General features: G+C 43.9%; 1 protein-coding gene across 1 annotated transcript; it reads left to right on the top strand.

Annotated features, from left to right (window-relative positions):
• Positions 1 to 305: 305 nt before the first annotated feature.
• Positions 306 to 19,793, top strand: LOC147627697 (tRNA pseudouridine synthase 1-like). Its single transcript, XM_086814643.1, has 2 exons — positions 306 to 2,523; positions 19,155 to 19,793. Exons 1-2 carry the CDS (start codon positions 383 to 385, stop codon positions 19,435 to 19,437), a joined length of 2,424 nt encoding a protein of 807 aa, XP_086670769.1. The 5' UTR covers positions 306 to 382; the 3' UTR covers positions 19,438 to 19,793.
• Positions 19,794 to 20,735: the final 942 nt, after the last annotated feature.

Here is a 20,735-nt window from a genome sequence, read left to right as displayed (position 1 = left end):
TGCCTTATTGTTTATTTTATACGTAGTCTTTTGCACTCCTAGTAACTGGCTAATAGATTTTGTATCAAGACTCCATGCATCTTGTTTGAATGGTAGCCTAGAAGGATGAAATTTTTTGGCCTCACTTATTATTATTGATATTATATATAAATAGTATATATATATATATACTATTTATATTTTGAATTCTAATGCCGTAGACATCAATAGTTGGTCGAGCCCCGAAGGCACATGAGTCCCTCCCATAATATATATATATATATATATATATATAGTAGTGCTTAAACCCTTAGGTCGACCGCCCAACGAAGAGATTGAATATGAAAGCCTTCTTAGTGTCATAGGCTCAGACACTAGGTCAACAGCTGGAGACACAGGTTCCATGGAACGTAATCCTGCCGCCTCCCACGATGCTACGCCTAATGATGCAGTGGATGTGGATCCCGAGCTTCCATGTTCGGATATCCAGTTGGTTGCAGTTGAGAATAGCGTCGAAGGCGACCAAGTGGGGTTAGAGATTGTTGTGGACGGTTCTGATCTTCTTAGTGGCGCGATTGGAAGCGATGGATTAGAGATCTCCATCAAGTTTGAGAAGAACAATGACGGGGAAGGTTATCAGAACGAGCTTGTGAATCGCTTGGATGGAGTTGAAGTAAGGGTTAGCTTGGACAACACACAGGCAATTGGTGTCGAACTTGTTTCAAACAGCAATAGGGATGAGGAGACCTTGGAACATGGAGATGTGCAGTTGGCTTCAGAAGGTCCAATTGGTGTCGAACTTGTTTCAAACAGCAATAGGGATGAGGAGACCTTGGAACATGGAGATGTGCAGTTGGCTTCAGAAGGTCCAGGCAGAGAAGCATGGCGCCTTGATACTGAACCACGTACTGTGCCTGAGCTGGTTTTTTTGCCAGTCCATGATGATGTTGCAGAAAACAGTGAAGCTGGATACGAAAGCCTGACTGAGAAGAAGAGGCCTAGAGAGGGTCTGGATGCAACTGGCAGATGCTTGAAACCAAAAACTATGGTGGATGAAGCGGGAAGGACTGATGACCTGAATAGAACTAGTATGGAGACGGGGGACTGTAAGGAGACTGCAAAACTTGTCGCAGAGGAGCTTGGCATTGCAGGATCACCAAGTGTAGACAATGCAAAGGCCCTTGGAGGCATGGAACTTGAAGGCAATGACATGGATAATAGCAATCTCTGCCGAAAGGAAACAACCAGCACAGCGGAAGATCTTGGTCTGGATGGAACAGTTGGCCAAAGAAATGAAGCTGATGGTGGCCATGGCACTGAAGACAGTCTCTGCAACAAGGGATCTGCAGAAATAGCTGATGATCATGGCATAGATGATAGTGTCTGTGATAAAGATACCACATTAGATGATAGTGTCTGTGATAAAGATACCACATTAGATGATGGTCCTCGTGCACGGCCACGAAAAAGGAGAAAGATTGCGATGCTCTTGGCATACTGTGGGGCAGGTTACCAAGGTATGCAGAAGAATCCAGGGGCCGTCACCATTGAAGGTGAACTAGAAGAAGCCCTTGCAAAGGCAGGAGCTCTGCCTGATAACTTTGATGGGAACCCTAGAAAGGTGGATTGGATGAGAGCAGCAAGGACCGACAAGGGGGTAAGTGCTGTTGGGCAGGTTGTGTCTGGGCTTTTCTATGTGGACCCCCCAGGATTTGTTGAAAGGGTCAATACTCATCTGCCCAAGCAGATCCGGTTGCTTGGGTACAAGAGAGTTACACCCTCCTTCAGTGCCAAGAAATTTTGTGATCGCAGAAGGTATGAGTATGTTATTCCAATTTTTGCCTTGGACTCAAGCACTCACAGAGACAGAGAGAGCGTATTGGCAAGTGAAGGGAAAGAAGGTGCATTCGCCAAGTGTTTGGAATGCTCTGAGAGAGGGCGAAAAATACCAGGAGGAGTAGGCAAGGGATGTAATAACTTGATGCCTGGTGAGGTGGGAAGTGTCACATCTGACGTTTTTGATGGGCCGAGCCCTGTTTTAGAATCATCTTCTATGCATGAAATGGCCAATGACAACGCTGCACCTTCCATGGCTGTTGCACTAGAATCGCTTTCTGGAGATGGCATGCCTTTGGAAACTGAGTTACCTGTCAAGGTGGAAGAGAGTTATCATGCTTTTCTTCAAGGGCAACAGATGGTAGAGCTTGGCTCTATTAATGATGTGCCTGAGGGAGGAAAAGACAATTCTTTTCATTTTGGAGAAGCAGAGCGCACAAAACTGAACCGCATTTTGAATCATTATGTTGGTACCCATAATTTCCACAACTTTACATCGAGAGTGAAGGCAGAAGACCCTAGTGCAAAGCGCTACATTGTCTCCTTTGAGGCTGGTGATGTATTCACTGTAGGAAATACAGAGTTTGTCAAGTGCACAGTAGTTGGACAAAGCTTCATGCTCCATCAAATCAGGAAAATGATTGGTTTGGCTATAGCCATCTTCAGGGGCTGTGCTCCAGAGTCCATGCTAGATACAACCTTGAGGAGGTTTTACTCTTATCTTTTCATCTTTCATATTGCATGTTTTTTCTGCCAGTTATACCTTATGCTGCATTTGATGATTACAATGTTCGCATTTCTATTGTAATTTTTGTTAGGTAAACCTTGTTGGGTAACGTTCTGTCTGTCTACTCTGGAATTCTGCTGATTTCTATCCATCAGGCTGCTCTCTTGCTCTCTGTTGCTGTCTTTGCTCATGAACAGGGGAGGCAAGAATGAGAGATGAAGAATGGGGGGCAGAAATGCCCTTTTTATAGGTTGATTTTTTCCCTTCCCTGCTGGTTGTCGAGTTGGCCTGCTGGTTGGTATAAATGGAAATATAATCTCCTTATTTAAGGTGTTCACCTTTCAGCTTTACTCTGGCAACTATTGGTTGTGGTCATAGATGGGAGTAAAAATCCCCTTTTTGGACCTCTTTTAGGGGTTAATTGCTTGGTGTTACCTTCATTACTATGGGTTTTAGGGGACAGATCTAGGGCACCCTAGGGCTCCTCCATTGTTATGTACAACAGTGTAGCCACAGGCCAGGCTTACAATCCTGAAGACTAAACCTTTCCAGCAGTCTCTGTATTTACTTTGACTGCATCAAGACAATCCCATCATCATGCTACGAGACCTGAATGCCCAAATAGTAATGCAACGGGCCCAAACCTGACATCTCAAAAGAAGCCTGTAATTTAGCCTTAAAGGTTGAAATCTTCTCAACATTGGGCCTTGTGAGTAGCATGTCAACAATGTATAAAACGATGACCAAGAAATCTGTCATCATTTGGCCATTTATATGGTTTCCCCCCAGTCTCTCGTGCCCATGCTGATACATTGCCTGCAGAGTAAGACCGGAGAATCATCACTTAGATCTTGTGCTAGGTAGTTCTCTACCTAACAGATCCACATATCTTGTAAGTGCTGCACAACAAGAGGAGATTATGAAGCAAGTAAATGAATATCGAAAATTTACAAGTGTCTTTTTTGATGACATCTTAGTGTTCGCCAAGAATGAGGAAGAACGTTGAGCTGATTTGGCCATTATTTTTGATAAGCTAGGAAAGCACAAACTCTTCATTAATGCCAAGAAGAGTGAATTCGTTCTTTTAGAGATCCACAATTTGGGTCACATTGTCTCAAAAGATGGTGTTTGTATGGACCCAACAAAGATTGATATAATTTGAAGTTGGCCGGAGTTATCTAATGTACACCAAGTTCGAAGTTTTCTTGGTCTATGCTCATATTATAGGCTATTCATAAGACACTTTGCTCTTATTGCCTCGCTGTTACATGAGCTCACTAAGAAGAAAGCATCATTCAAATGGACTGACAATGAGAAGGATGCCTTTCATTATCTCAAAGATGCAATCATACATGGGTCGGTGTTGATCATTCCAGACTTGCATCAATCATTCAGTTTAGAATGTGATGCATATGGGATTGCATTGGAGATGTCTTGAATCAAGGTCATGCTGTAGCTTATGAGAGCTGACGATTGCAAGATGCCAAGATTCACTTGGATGTCTACGAGAAAGAACTCTTGGATGTCTACGAGAAAGAACTCTTGGCTCATGCCTTGAAGATTTGGAAACGTTATCTACTTGGGGTTGATTTTATAGTCAAGAGAGATCACCAAAGTTTGCGGTACTTTCTCATTCAAACGAAGCTTTCTTAGAAACAAACGAGGAAGGCAAATTTTCTTTCTATGTTTCATTTTCAAATTGTACACACTCCTAGAAAGAAGAACCTAGTGGCAAATGCATTGTCCAGGAGACCATATGTAGCTGCAGTTTCGATTGCGTCACATGGGGACTTGTCTACCATGCGTGATTTGTACCCTCAATATGCTGATTTTCGACATTTATGGACTGATTTGATGGTTGGTCATGCACATGTATCTTATGTGATAAAAGAAGGATATCTCATGAAACCTAATTGCCTCTGCGTTGTATTTGACATGAGGCAATAGGTAATGGACGAATACCATGCTTCTCCTTATGTCGGTCATAAGTGAAGCTGCAAATTCAGCCGTGTTAGATCTTCTCAAATGCTATGTTGCAGATCAAAAGACAGAATGGGAAAAGTATTTATCGCTTGTAGAGTTTGCCTACAACAACACGGTACATGTATCCATAGGGAAGGCTCCATTTGAGATTGTATATGGTAGTGGTTTTATCACCCATCCTTCGCACTAAGGATGAGATCTTTGTTGCTGATGAGTAAGAGATCTTGATGTAGCCTTTATGCAAGTACGGGCAGCTATTGCTAGATCTCAAGATAAGCATTAAAAGGCTGCCGACAAACATAGAAGACAATTGGACATCAAAGAAGGAAATTGGGTATTGCTGAAATTTGAGAAAGCACGACTTCGCAAGAGACTAGGTAAAGAGGGAGCATATCCAAAGCTCTCTACTAGGTATTATGGTCCTTTCAAAGTAATCATGCAGATCAATGATTGCCTTCAAGTTGGCATTATCTAATCATTGGAAGATTCACAATGCTTTTCATGTAAGCTTGTTGCGGAAGTACGTTAGGTCAATACCACGAGAGCTTGTCATGGAAGAGCCGCCAAAAGTTGATGAACTCCAAGAAATACTTGAACTAGTCTTCCACAAGGAGAGAAAGCTACCTGGAGGCAATCTTTTAAGGCGATACTTTGTGAAGTTTAAAAACTATCTTTTCATCGATGCAAAGTGGGTTGACGTGAACCTCTTCACCGACTATCCAAAGCTTCCACAAGTGTACCTCGACGCTTTTCAGTTGAGGACAGCTATTTAGAAGTGCGGGGGGATGTCATCATTTGGCCATTTATATGGTTTCCCCTAGTTTCTTGTGCTCAAATGTGGCCAATTTCTCGCACCCAAATGTGGCCAGTCTGGTTCTGAGTGTTCTGGGTCCTAGTTCTGCGCTTTTCGATGTGCCAAATTCGTGCCTGAAAATACCAGTGATGTACACGTTCTATGAGCGGGAGATTTGTCCATAAATCAAGTGCATATGCCCACATGCTCGCATGCTTGACATTGTTTCCATGTGACTTGTATTTGTGTGTTTGCTTGCTATGAATGTCTAGTTCACAGGCCTGGGACACCTATCGTGAACCGTGCGAGTGCCTTGTATTCTGATGTGTTTTGTGGCTTGTGAACATGTGGTAAGTATGCCCTGTTTTGGATATAAATTGAAGGATTTTAATGCTCCATTGATTCATGGCAGGAATGATGCCAATGCAAGAGTAGCTTTCTGGAGAGTAGAATCTAGATGATTTAGTTGGCTCATTTTTGTCGGCACATGCCTATGTCATTTGAAATGTTGCATGTCACAACATCTCTAGAATTCCCCCATGTTCAAGAAACCAATCTGCTGCCCCCTACGGGAGATCAACCACAATTGGAAAACAAGTGCACAAGCTCACATAACTTAACCTTGACAATTAATGTACAACATAATCATCCACAAATCTGAAAATAACTAAACACAACTTGACACCACCACTAGGGCCGACCCCCTCCCCTCTCTCTCTTCCTCTCCCCCCCCCCCCCCCCTCAATACAAGTTGTATTTCTTGGAGTATTTGATGATTATAAGTTTCATGGGCTTATGAGCCAGATTCCTCCATACATGGAGTGAATACAAATGAATCGAATACCATAGATGTTGTCGGTGACGAAACCATTTGTTGATGAAGATCAAGTCACAAGAAGTCTCCCACCTTCATTGGGCTAAGCACCCGCACTACACTGGTCTTCTGGGACCGTGCACCAACAGGCACGCCCGTACTAACACTTGGCAGGGTGATTCACCGCGGAGGGAGGAAATCCTGGTACTCCAAATGAAAGCTTTGCTCGTAAATTCCCAGGCCCACTGACCTTCACTGGCTCTCAAAACTTGAGAGCATGGTCAGGGTAAGCACAAGGACATAGGATCTCACAAAATCCTAGAGAGAGAGAGAGAGAGAGAGAGAGAGAGAGAGAGAGAGAGAGAGAGAGAGAGAGAGAGAGAAGAAACATTTATAAAAGAAGCTCTGCAAAACAGAGTAGAGAGATTTAATTTGCACCAAAAATCTTGCTAGATAAGAGTAGAAAAACCTGTTTCTATAGTGTGAGCTGTTGCCATCCCACGTGGAGTAGTACGGTGCCGCTTATAGGCTGGTACAGATCAGGTGCAGTTAGATTCGGGCAGGTACATGTTGTATGGAGCAGTAACCCTGTTACACAAGGGCTCTGAGAGAGAGAGAGAGAGAGAGAGAGAGAGAGATTAACGTCTGCAAAAGGCCAAAATTGGCCTATGAGACAAACAAGTAGTACAATGATGTTCCTCCAGTCATCAAGAGAAAAATGTGGAGTGAATATAAAATGTACAGTATAACAACACGACCATAGGGGACTCAATGGTGGTGTACAAACGAGAGGGTGTGGATGGAGTACTAGGGCTACTAATGCATCTCTATATGCTGAAGGGGTGATACAAGTATGATATGTTATCTACTCCTAACTCCATCGAGTCCCATAGTCTGGGTACAATATGTCATACATCCGATCTGAGGATGCCGTAAATGTCTGGAACATGCGTTGTTAGATTCTCGTAACACCACTACGGGCGTTACCACAAGAGGGGACGGTCTCTGGCTTACCACCCAGCCATAGAGGAAGAATGAGGATTGCCCCTCATCCCCCAGGCTATATAGTGTGTGGCCTGCCGTCCACACTAGCCTGGCCGCCCATGACTCCGCATGGGCGTCCTCTCCCACTGAACCCCGGATGGCCACGTCGCTCTGCTCGAGGGATGCGTGCTGCTCTCCCAGTCTTGACCTCTAGTTGGTGTGATGAGAGAGAGAGAGAGAGAGAGAGAGAGAGAGAGAGTTGAATGCTTCAATCCACTGGATGAAGAGGGAATCGGGTACCTTCCTTCAATCGGCTGGAAGAGAGAAGGAATTAGGTGCTTCAGTCCACCTTTCTTCAGTCGGCTGGAAGAGAGAGATAGTGTACGGGTTCCGTTTCAGCACGTCGACCACGAGGGAGAGCGTCCGTGTTTGCTTCAGCATGTCGGCAGCAAAGGGAGAGCATTGGGCTGGCCAAGGCTCTTGCCTCCACGTCTTCACCTTACGTGGTCCCCATCTAGCCTAATATGTGTGTGTTCTTTATGGCACATACATGACTTTCTTCAAATGGGTTTTGGGCACCCACATTTATTATTGCCCATGGCCAATAATTTTAATGAATGTGAATACAGAGCCTTATAAATACAAAGGTTAGAATAACACATTAAAATAAATGAATACACTATATTTACCACTTGTTCACATGCAACAAAACATATCGAAAGACGGGACAAGTTTCACGGCCCACTGGCACGCGTCCCCGCTCAGTAAGTGGCACATCATAGCAGGCAAATACACAAATACGAGTCATGCGAAAATAGTTTTAGACATGCAAAGATAGATACACGTGCACATGTAATGGACAAAATCTCCCTTTCATGAAACTTGTACAAAACATTCTAGTCGAGTATGAATCTGGTGCGAAAGAATGTGAAAACCTTGGCCTTCCTATGGAGTGACAATCCCATGGATAAGATATCGTCCTGGTCATACACGGGTGGCACGATAGAGGCTCCCGTCCATAATGCAACTCTCTTCCCACTGAATGTGATAAAATCACCAAAATCTGGTTGCTGCAGATTTATGACAGCACCTTAAATGTGCTCTGTTCCCCTGCCAAAGTACTGTACAGCAGTACTAAGTGCTCACCAATGATGTACCAAATCTGTACCGGCAAGTATAGCAGCTGAAAATGAACCTTTTCCTCACTCAAATCAATGTACAGCCATGCCAAAACTTGTACAAAGTTGTACCAAATCTGTACCAGCAAGTACAGTAGCAATAAATGCTATCCTGGCTGTCCAAATGAGTGAAAATCAGATTTTGACAGTCCTCACCACTGCATACAACAGTCCCGGACAGAAATTGGGCAAAAGCCCCTTGACTGCAAGTGGATTTCTGAGGGTTCAAGGCATAAAAGTCTTCCCTGCTGCTTTGCCAAGCTCAACAAGCACAAAATCTTGAAAAGCCCCTTGATTCAAGATCAATTTCTGATCATGAATGGTTCATTAATGCACATGAAGGCATCCAGAGTCTTCACAATGCTTCCCCCTGGCCACATATACATCCAATACATAAAAGCCCCTTGATTTACAGGCACATTGAGTGCTTGACAGGCATCAACACATTGCCCAAAGCATCAAATGCCAGTGCCTGCATGCAAATCAACCCAATCGGCACAAAAGCCCTTTGATCTGCACTCCAATTTCCTGCAATTTTGCCCCAAATGTGAGATTGCTCACATCATACAGCATGTATGAATGCCCAATGGCACAATTACATCAAAAGCCCCAAATTTTGACATCCAATTTCCTGCAAATTGATCCTAAATGTGACCAATGTCACCCAATGTTGCCAATTTTGCTCAAAAATTGAGCAATTTGGACCTGTACCTGCTCAATTGATGATTGTACCTGCTCAATTGCAAATCCCCAAAAAAAAATTGAAGCAAATACCTTTGAAATCAGCTGATTTCTGTTGCAGAAAAATTGTGCAGATGAATGGCTCCTTAGGTGTGAGTATCCTCAAGCGTGCTGCAGAAGACTGAGCCAATGGAGGGCTCCTTAGGCGGAAGTATGGTTGGAGGGTAGCGACTGCAGAAGAGGCTGCGAATGGGTACGCCGCTGCCAGCAATACGCTAACCAGCACCAGAAATGCCTCGCTTCTTCGAGTAGCACGCTAGCTACTTTAGAGATGTTCGGCCAGCACGGTGTCCACGTCTAACACCTTGACTATGCTTCCACTCTCGACAAAATCACTGCTTGGCTTCGACGGCTCGCTCGTAGGCGTGTTCGCCTGAGTATGGACGCCCGACTGCCTGCATCCGCGTATCCGCCCAACGCCTGCGTGCGCTTATTGACCATCTGCCTGCGACTGGTTCAACAGCTCTGCGCACAGGCGACCAACGACCAATGAAGCACACGCAGCACACCCAGGCGACTTCCAGCGCTGCAGCTCGTTGACCAGTTGATGTGCTACCTGTAAGCAAATCGATCACAGAGAGATTCGAAGGCTAAAGGTGTAGCAACATGGGAACGCACAGTCAAATTAGAGGAATCCTAAAACCCTAAAACACAGCCTGCTCTGATACCAGTTCAAGGAGCTGAGAGTTAGGGTTTCATGTGGGAGACATACACAGAGAAGAAGGGAGAGAGAGAGAGAGAGAGACATATGTGGGGATAAGTCAACTCATGGAATGAGTGTGTGACTCTCCTATCACACATGTATATTTGCACTAGTACACATAGTGCACTTAGTACATTAAAAGTACTAAGTGTACTATGTACTATAAAACTTATGGGCTAGTACACACTACAAGGGTGGGCATAATGCCTTTACCCCAACAGGTAAGAAGTAACTGGGAGTAAAGCTTCCCAAAACTTCTTGTTATAATCTTCCAAATTTTCACACTTTGAAGCATCCAACTTGTGCCATGCTGTCATTACATCCACCTCAAACGTAGATGTGAGCCATACGGAAGAGAACACCTGTTTAAATTGCACCCAAGTAGTTGGTGCTATGCCCTGTAGAAGAAGAGTAGACCACCATTGCAATGCATTGCCTTTGAGAAAAGGCGCAGCTTTTCTCACCTTTGAGGACTCTGTGTAATTACCACCAGAAAAAGCAGCATCAAACTGCTGTAAGAAGGTAAGTGCCTTTAACTTATCTTTGGCTCCACTGAATGTATCAAATTTCACAGTAGCTCTCCCTTCCTTATAATCCTTCGCCTTACCCATAGGCGTTAGATTATCGTATGGAAGTGGCTTTACAAGATTGCTACCCCCAGCATTCATGCCCATCATAGGGTCAACATTACCCATTCCCACACCTGGCATGCCATACATTCCAGCCATGTTTCCAAACATACCATTATGCATACCGGGCTGCATGCCACCATACATATTTGCTTGCATTCCAGGTTGCATGCCCCCAAACATGTTTCCTTGCATTCCGGACTGCATACCACCATACATATTCCCCTGCATTCCAGGCTGAAAATTTGCTCCAAAAGTCCCTGGCATACCCATGCCTCCCTGAGGATAATCCCCAGTCATAGATTGGAACACCGAGCCACCACCAAAATAACCTGGATGCATAGTCTGCTGAGGAACAGATGGCTGTCCAAAAAAGGAACTCTGAGAGTTAGCACCATAAGCATGCTGCATGTTCGGAAACTGTCCAAAAGATGGATCCTGTGGCAAGGCACCACTATGACCTTGAGGAAGGTTCTTAGAACGCACCTCCTTCTTCTTCTTTTCAGGCTCTGTACGGGATCTCATAAATTCAGCAAACTTCTCACTTTGTGTGAGCTGCATAAACACATCCATAACACCAGCCAAACGATTTTTAAACTGAGCATCATCTTCCTCTTTACCAAGCACATCTTCTGGCTGTGTTACATCCTCATAATGCTCATCATCTGCAGCCTGTTCTCCTGCAAGAATATCCTCAGATTCATTTCTCTCAGGAGAGGTCTCTTGCTCTTCCTCTTCATGATAAAAATATTCGTCTTCTGTATCAGACATGTTGCTGAATTTTTCAGCGATGACTTTCCTCGAGTCAACCACGAGCTCACCCCCTTAAGAAAGTTGATGATAGGTGCCGGCAACGGAACCTTGAAACCGGCCTCTGGTAGAAACCAAAGTGCGGTAGACTAGCAGTCACCCTTCCACTTGTAGTCCAGATGTAAAAACAAATTTAATTGGAGCTAGAGTGCCCCAAATCTGAAATGAAAACGACACCTGTTGGCCCCAAAGCTTGGCGCCCCTTTCGGTATTTCTTTATTCAAATTCAAAAAGATGTAAAGCTGAGTACAACAAAACCAGCCAGGGGATTACACCTGTATGTCCAATCTGGTAGCCCACAATACCTCTTAGCACAGAGGATTCTCACACAGATCTGTGTCCCACAAAAGCAACACTCTGTGTTTCCCTCTGATCAGCCAAGACTATTCAGCAGAGCAACCTTGAGCACACATCTGGCATATCCCAAGTACATGGTTTCACATGGTTTCACAATTCAGCATAAACATACATCCACTGTCCAATCTTTGTTTCCACCCTTTCAATCTGTCATACCCCTCCTCTCACAAGGGGCCAGATAGCACAACTCTGCAGCAGACATAAGCCATTGGAAAGAAAGAATGATCGACAAGTTTAGAGCTTACAAGATCAGCACGTGGTTCTGCACTCACGAGGCCAATCATACCAGTTTGTACTTGCAAGAAACTATCTGTACTTTCCTCCCTGCAACCACTCGACTGATGGACCAAATATGCTCTGATAAAATCCCACATGCGCGCCGCCTTACTGTCCAGAACTGACAGGTCAACACCGACCTGTACCTGTCCGTAGAGCACAGCAGAGTCTGACTGTACCTGTCCGTACAGAGCTGTACGGACTGTACTGCAGTTGCCTGAATCCGCCTGCTGTACCCGACTGTACCAACTGTACAGTTCAGCGTCTGCAATCAGCCGTCTGTGTCAGCAGTCGTACAGCCGCCTGTACCTGCTGTCCGTACGAATGTACTTGTAGCACAGTCGCCGCCAGAACCTGTAGCACAACCTGTACCTGCTCTCAGCCTCTGTTAGCGTCGCCTGTACCAGCAGAGCTGTACCCTGTACGGGCAGCCACGTGGACTGTACCTGCAGCTGTACGGCCTGTCCTGTTCTGTACAAGAAATCCAGTACGCAGCCCAACACACAGCAGCAAAACAGTCCAGTCGACTCTCTTCTCCACGCTTGCAGCTTGCACGTAGGTTGCACGCCTCCCAAAAAGCTAGAGAGAGAGAGAGATGAGAGAGGCGTGTAACTCCAAAAGTGGAGTGGCCTCTCTCCCAAAATTATCCTAGGACCCAACTTTAATAAATATTAAAGTTCCCTAGGGGCCACTAAGGCCTAGGGGCAACCCATGAATAAAACATTAAAACATTAATGTTCTTGTTCCCCCCTTCACACCTGGAGATGTCCACACATCATTATCTTTGTCCGAGCACCCCAAATGTGAATCATTTAATATTTTTGCTCAGCAACCACCATGCCCACACTTGTGCTGTTCCATTTTCACAGGGTCATGACAGTAGGGACCTTGTCACCTGTAACCATTGCCCATAAGCCCTTGGCAACGAGCAGGTGCCTCATCATGTATGCCCACAATGAGTAATTTGTCCCATCCAATTTGTCCTCAACTGTAAGCATGCGAAATACATCATTGCTAGCCATAATAACCTTCACAAAATATTTGACCCAAACACTGCAAATGCAATGTCCACTGAAGGCAACTAGTATGGCTGCAGAGTGGCCCACTGTTGGCTGCAAACCTCAAATGTAATGAAATATAGTGTAGGGATAGAGATTAGTGGTCAAATGTTGAAAATTGAGTTACCGATGGCTGATTTTTCGAGAAGCCCCAAATCATATGCAGCAATGGCAGTTCAATTGCTCGATTTTTCCCAGAAATTAGAAAAGCGGCAAATTGATATTTTGCTATGTAAATTTGGAGGTACTTAGGTATAGCGATAGAGACTGGAGGTGCGGAGACGGTGAAAAAACCCCAAAAAAATGACTGCCATGAGAATCCCAGCAAAAACTTGCCAGATAAGGGCAAAAATTGGGGGTGGTCAGGTAAGCCCAAAAGTGGCCGAGCTTGGCTTGGAAGGGCGACAGGAAGGGGTGGTGCTGCTGAATATTGTAAGGGAGAGATGACACACAGCCTGATTAGATTTCCTTGAAGTGAGTGTACCAAAAACAAGTACAAAGATAAGGACACACCATAAGTGAAAGCTTGGGTTTCTTGAGCTCCTTAGCTTTTGACTTTCTAAGTCTTGCTTTTTGAAATCGCAATAACACCCAATCCCCTTCTTTAAAAGTGACCTTCCTTCTATGCTTGTTTGCAGCTTTCTTTTGCTTGGCTTGAGATGTCTCAATAGCCTTCTGAACTTGTGCAAAGGCCGTATCCAAACTCGTCCGCATGAAAGATCTCTTCCTTGGTCTTCAAAATAGGCAACAATAACGGTTTGCCATAGATAATCTCAAAAGGAGCTTTGCCTGTCGAAGAGTGAACAGTGTTGTTATAGGCAAACTCGACCAATGGTAAGTACTTCTCCCATTGATCCTTTGCTTCGAGGGCATAACACTTTAGCATATCCGATATAGTGAGGTTGACAGTCTCACTTTACCCATTTGTTTGAGGATGATAAGCTGAAGAAAAATTCAGCTTTGTCTCCATGTTGTCAAAAAGTGCTCTCCAAAAGAAACTGGCAGTTAGAGGATCTCTATCCCATACAATGGATTTGGGTAATCTATGATGCTTGAAGATTTGTTGAATAAACAATCTTGCCATATGATTTGCACGGATGGTCTTCTTCACTGGAATGAAGTGGGCTTGCTTACTGAACCTGTCAATAATAGTCCATATTCCATCATTGCCAAATCGTGACTTTGGCAATCCAAAGATGAAGTCCATAGCAATACTTTTCCATGGAATGTTGGGAATTAGCAAAGGTTGCAACAATCTTGCGGGTTTTTGTTGATCAAACTTGACCTTTTGACAAACCAAACATTCTTGAACATATTGCTGAATATCCCTTCTCATGTTAGGCTAAAAGAAGTAACTTTCCGAAGCCTGAGTTGTTGTCATGATATCTCTATGTCCCATAGGTGGGGCATGGCATTCTTCCATTACTTTTGGTCTCAAGTCCTTGGTCGCACATAAACGGGTTTGCATCATAAGAAACCCTTCCTTAATGATATAAGAAGTCACCAAGTCTCCATTCTGCAACCTGTCCCAAATGTCTTTGAAATCTTCATGTATAGCATAAAGATCTTTCATCATAGTGAAGATCCCATGGAAACTGCATGGGTCATGGGTCTTCGAGATAGAGCATCTGCTACTTTGTTGTCTTTTCCATGAGTATGCATAATTTGAAAATGAAATTGGGCCAAATAGCTAGTCCATCTTATATGCTTTTCTGAAATCTTAGGTTGAGACATAAAATACCTAAGACTTTGATGATCTGTCTTGATAACAAACTCAACACCCATAAGATAGTGTTTCCGAATCGCCAAGGCATGTATGATAGCCATCAATTCTTTCTTGTAGGTGGGCGCGGTCTTTTCCGCTCCTTGAAGTCTTTGACTCTCATAGGTCACGGCATGGCCTTCTTGGTTCAAGACTGCTTCAATGCAATCACCTGAAGCATCACACTCTAGCACGAATGGCTTCGACAGATCTGGAATAATCAATAATGGTCCTTTGCTAGCACAAAATTTTAGTGCTTCAAAGGATTCTTTTTCAGTTTTGGTCCACCGGAGCTTTGTCAAATCATGAAGTGGACTTGCTACCATAACAAACCACTCGATGAACTTCCTGTAATAAGAGCAAAAGCCAAGGAAACTTCGAACTGCATGCACACTAGTCAACTCTGGCCATTCCACAATAGCCTTGACCTCTTCTGGATCCATCTTGACCCCTTCCTTGGACATTATATGGCCCAAGTAGTGAATTTCTGACAAAAAAAACCACCGCTATCGGAGATTTCGGAAACACAGATCACTCTTCTTGCCATTCACATACAACTTGTGCTTCTGCAATTCCTCAAATACCATATCCAAGTGCTTTCGATGCTCTTCTTCATTCTTTGATTGCACAATATTGTCATCAAAGAAAGTAACTGCAAACTTTCTATGTGCTCCAAATATTCTTTCCATCATTCGGTTGAAGGTAGCCGGGGCATTGGTAAGACCAAAAGGCATCACCAAATACTCATGGAGTCCGAAGGAAGTCTTGAATGCGGTCTTGTGAATGTCCTTTGGAACAATCCTGACTTGATGGTATCCACTCTTCTAGTCAATCCTGTTGAAAATAGTGGCTCCATCCAATCTATCCAGGATATCATTAATCCTAGGAATAGGAAACCTGTTAAGAGCCCTGTAATCAATGCACATACGCCAAGAACCATCTTTTTTCTGAACCAATAAAATTGGGGAGCAAAAAGGTGATGAGCTAGGTCGAATCAAACCCTTTTCCAAAAGCTTTGTCACTTGCTTCATAATCTCCTCTTGTTGAGCTTGACTCACTGAATCAAAGGTGTCGATGTCGAGATTGGGCTGGGGTCGATGTCGAGGCACAAGATAACTGATGCTGAGCTCACCACGAGGATGACCCACAAGAGGCTTACACCAGGCTAGTACCGAAATCCAATGAATCCAACTAATGTTCCCAAGTATTCACCAAGCTTTATATACTCAATCCAATCCGAAAAAGGACAATATCCACAACTAGGAAGTGTCTCCACAAGGTAACTTCCCTCCTAGTGGGTTTAGAGAAGTTGGCATTGCTCAAACTGAATTCTCTGAGGGGGATAGATACTGCAGATAAAGGCAGCAGCAGTGATGCTTTTAGGGCAGAGTAGTGCACAGGCAGCGCACAAAGTCGAGCCGGGGGGGGGGGGGGGGGGGGGGGGGGGGGGCGCTGCAGATTGTACACAGAGCAGGGAGCCGGTGGTGTAGGCTCTTCAAGGCAGCAGGCAGCGACGGGAGACAGTAGCAGAGCTGGCTATCGGTGGCACAAGGGTGGCGCAGCCAGAGGGTGGAGGCAGCGCAGGCAGACTGGAGCGCTGTTGCTGTTGCTGTTTTGTGGCGCACAGTACTGATCTAGGCGGCGAATGATGGTGTTGCAGGTACAGGCGGTGCACAGCAGCAACAGGTGAGGCAGCGGCAGTTGGCTGAGTACTCCAAATAGGGGCGTAGGGTGGCAGAACGTCGGGGGTTGAAGGGGTGATAGCCACCGGTTTTGGTGGAGAGGTTAGTTGGTGAGGATGATGATGAAGATGAGTCTTCTTTCTCCAAGGTTCGCCTCGAGTCTTCTATGATCCACCAAGAGGGTGCTTGGTCCTTTAAATACTTGAGGGGATGCTTGCTTTTATCCATGCTTTGCTTTTGCCTTTATTCCCTAGCTTTTGTTTTATTCCCATGCTTTTGCTTTGCCTCCTTGCTTTTGCTTTAATAATAGTCAAAGTTCTTTATTTATGCTTTTACAACTTCAGGGCCTTGCTTTTTGGCCCTGGAGCTGGTTTTTGAAAAAGTGGCTTATAGCTTTTTGACTCAGTTCAACGTTCTCTTTCCAACGGTGATTTCAGCTTTTTGGTCAACAAAGTTTGACTTTTGCTTTTTCTTGCTTTTTTGACCCAGACGAGTGCTTTTTCCAATTCCAGCTTTAGGAACCTTGTTTCCATGTGTTCATCATCCTGTCCATGTGTTCGGGCATGAGTTCTATCATATGAAAAGAGCATGGAGGACCAAATGGTTACTGCCTGCCTGGTATCGATAGTCCCAACCTAGCACACCATACCACTAGGACGAACCACCCATCTTGCAGCTCCATGGCGATGAGGTCTTGCACGCTTGTGGTAGCTCACATGTCTACCGCGTGAATACCTCCATAACACATAGTCTCATAAGTTCCCCCTAGGAATAACTTGGCTCTTATTGGCCCTTGCTTTATTTATAAGCTTTCTTGCTTTATAATCTTTTAGCCATTATTAGCCCTAGGGTATTAGTTATAAGCTCTTAGCCAATCTAGACCTCATCCTACTAGGGCCCTTAGCCCATGCCCTAGCTTAGCCCTAACCCTAACTTGGGTCCCTAGCCCTTACCCTAGGCCTATCGGGATGGAACACCTCGCCTCATCTAAGACCATGTGCAAAACCGTAGGAAGCACACTGATGTGATATCAAAATAATGGGAAGCTGGTTGGAGATGTTGAAGCTATCTCTTGCTTGAACTGTTTAAAACAATGACTGGACCTGCACACTAGAGCAATTGCCTTGAGGATTCTTATGGAAGATTGTGCTAGGCAGCCCCCGATTAATGCCACTTACCCATTCCTATACACGTGCACCTTGTCATTGTATTCACAGGTGGGTTCTCCTAACTGTCTCATGAGTACCCTGATTGCCATGCATGCTCACTCGGGCCGACACACATGCGCATTCTGAAACTATCACAGGTTAACTACACATTGGTTCCAAAGGCTGGCTGCACACACATTCTAGCAGAATGTGTTTGAGAGAATTTGGGACGTATTGCCTCTTTTCCAAAAGGATTTTGGAGCAGGTTTTTCAAACTTGAGTTGAATCTCCAGTTGTCCTCCTTGAGATCCATCTTTCTTTTGATGATGCTTGCCGGCAAGCTTCTTTATGCTTCTTAGACTTCTCCAAGGCTGTCCGGCGTCCGCACCTGTGCGAAATCCGTCTCAAGAGTTTTGACATAGCTGAGTTCTTTTTGTAGGCTCTTTGGCATTGGTCAATGTAAAAAGAGCCAGTTAATTTGTATAATTTAAAGTAGATGGAAAAGTGAGATTGGAACATCTTAGGTACTAGTTATTTTCAATGATATTCGCTCTTTAACTCGAACTAGTTAGTCCACCCAATCAATCCATGCTGCTATCAATTTTTGGTATAGGAAACAATTCTTCATGGTCACCTTGTTCAAAGCCTAGTAGTCCACATCCTGCAAATTCCATGCTTCTTTTGCACAAGAAGGATGGGCGAACAGTAATGAGAGCTACTAGGTTTTTCCTAGAGCTCGCTCACCTGTGCAATGATCTTTTTCCTGGGCGAACAGTAATGAGAGCTACTAGGTTGTATGAGACCTTTTTCCTGGAGCTCGCTCTCCTCCTGTTAGCTTTCTGTGATCCCATAGGATGCCAAATCAAGAAGTGAGCTTGTAGACACCATATCAATACGATAATGTTCCAGTCTTTCTAGTGGTAACTCCCCTTGGAAAGTCCAAAAAACAATCTTCAGGTAAAGAAATCCTGTTTTGTGCCAAAGCAGACATAGGATCTCATTGTACGTCTTTTAAAAAACCAAGCACAAAGAAAGAGACTGTTATTACTCTTAATATTTGGATATGGCTTCCAAGTGGGATAATATCCTTGGAAGGCTATAAGTGAGATAATATCCTTGGAAGGCAGCCTTGTCCATAAAAAATACTGGTGTGTGAAAAACATATTTGTTAACGGGTAAGCTTGGGTGAATTTCCTCCCTTTATCAGTATTAGCTTGTCATCACTTATTCTCAATGCATCTTTCAATAAAGCAAATATTTAGCAAAAGAGTTTTTTTTGTTTTTTTTTGTTTTTGTTTTTGTGTGGGGGGGGGGGGTGAGGTATGTTTTGATAGTGATGGTGTGCTGTCTCTATTTTTTCAATGCAACATTCTCTGTGTGTTTGCTGTTTTATTGGTATGTTCAAAACATTTAGGTTATGCCGATGCAACAATCCCTTGCTTCAATTGCAGCTCCTGCTAGTCACAGTAGGGATTCATTTTAGGTAAAGATGGGAGTTTGTTTCCTTGTTCTTGGTGCTCAAATCAATAGCTACTAGTGCTGTCGATTTCATTTGGCCTTGGGTTTGATCTCTCTATACCAAGTATGCAGAGAAGCTGATTTGTGCTTTTGGTAATCGTGGACTAACTTTTACTGTATGTGCCTTTTGCAGTGATAACTAATTTTTTTTATTTTGTTTTGTATGTGGGAACCAGGGATGTGCATGTTACTATACCTACAGCACCAGAGCTGGGCCTGTTTTTGGATGAGTGCATGTACCCTGCATATAATCAGAAGTGGTACAGCACTCATGAGGAGGTGTCACAGAAAGGGTATGAAAAAGAAATAAGTTGCTTCAAGCATGATGTTATCTATGAACACATTGCAGCAACGGAATACAAGGAGGGTCAGATGGCGCTTTTTCTTCATTCGTTAAATGACCGCAACTATGCAGATTTTGTGACAGCCAGAGAAGCCGAGAAGCTCCTTGCCGAATAAAGGACATGATAACAAGCATGTGAAAAGGTTTTAGTTTTGGAATAGAATTCTGCCTCAAATCTTTTAACATTGATCCTACTTTTAAAAGATTTCAATGTCTCTCAGAGGTTCTAGAGTCAGTCGAGGCCTATTTTACTGCATTGCAGAGTGTTTTATTTGTCAGGAAACGAATATAGAAAGCTGAGAGTTTTGTAATATGAAGGGTTTGATGGTATGCATCTTCTTCCTTAGGGTTTCTGCCTGGGCTATGATGGTCCAATGAATGGGCGAAAAGATGCTCACTAAGGGGCATGGTCCTGTTCTCTTGGAATGGCAATGAATCATTAACCTCCAGCTTCTTTTTCATCATCACTAGAGTGGATTCTGGATCTCGTTTCGCGTTTCGTTGGTGCTCGAATTATTATGGGGCGTATTTATATTTAGACTTCAATGAGTACTAAGCAAAAGCCCCTCATGCATCTCAAGCATTGATTATATTGAGAGTTACAATATTTATACTGAACAAAATTGTTAAGCATGAGGTGCATGCCTAATACTGCATTGGCTTTGTGATGTCCTTGCATAATGCTGAGTTGTAGGGAAGCACGGAGGTCCATGCTAAGCATGATGTCTTTTGTGCAACTAGGCTTGCAGCCCATCTTGTTTTCAAGGCAACCATGGAACTGCAGGTAAGATCTTGTTTTTTGTGTTGTTTGTGATCATGTCTTGCACAACGTGTTCAAAACACTTCGGCAGTTTGCATCCAAGCAACTCAACTCCCTTCGTTCCATGTGTAAGGCGATCCATGTGGAAGTTTGGACTCAATATACCATACCATATCTTGTATGGCGCGACAAACCATGCCATCCTCTTTACGTGTTTCCAAATCATATGACCAACAAAAAATGCATCATGGTTTTCCTAGAGAATCAACAATGCCCATACAACCTTGTGTGAGGTAACCACTTTGTAAGACATGAAATGAACTTTGATATAGTGAAGAATGCATTCAGGCTGTACATACTCAGTAGCAGTGCAGTACTTAGAACAGGCCATGGCGTATACTTTTTATATAGAACAAAGAGGAAAGATTGATTCTTTCTTTCGACCAACCTAGCCTAACCAGTAAAAAGGGCTTGCTGAGTGTGTGTATGTGTGAGATAGAGAGAGAGAGACAGAGAGAGTCACACAGCATGTGTTTTGTGCGAGGCAATGCAATTTTGCCTTGTACAAAACACAATGTGTGACACTCTCTCTCTCTCTCTCATTTTTGCTTTGGTAGGCATATCTTCATCACCTAATGGGGGGTTAGATTCAAA

This window comes from Cibotium barometz, chromosome 20 (genome assembly GCF_041138505.1).
Source record: "Cibotium barometz isolate CiBa-2024 chromosome 20, ASM4113850v1, whole genome shotgun sequence".
Lineage (NCBI taxonomy): Eukaryota > Viridiplantae > Streptophyta > Polypodiopsida > Cyatheales > Cibotiaceae > Cibotium > Cibotium barometz.
This window is presented reverse-complemented; position numbering and strand designations above follow the sequence as displayed.

Bases quoted from the DNA above. Each gene is read 5' to 3' on its own strand.
- LOC147627697 (XM_086814643.1), top strand. From the start codon at position 383: ATGGAACGTAATCCTGCCGCCTCCCACGATGCTACGCCTAATGATGCA. The intron at 2,524-19,154 runs GTTTTACTCTTA...TGTGGGAACCAG, and splicing joins CTAGATACAACCTTGAGGAG to GGATGTGCATGTTACTATAC.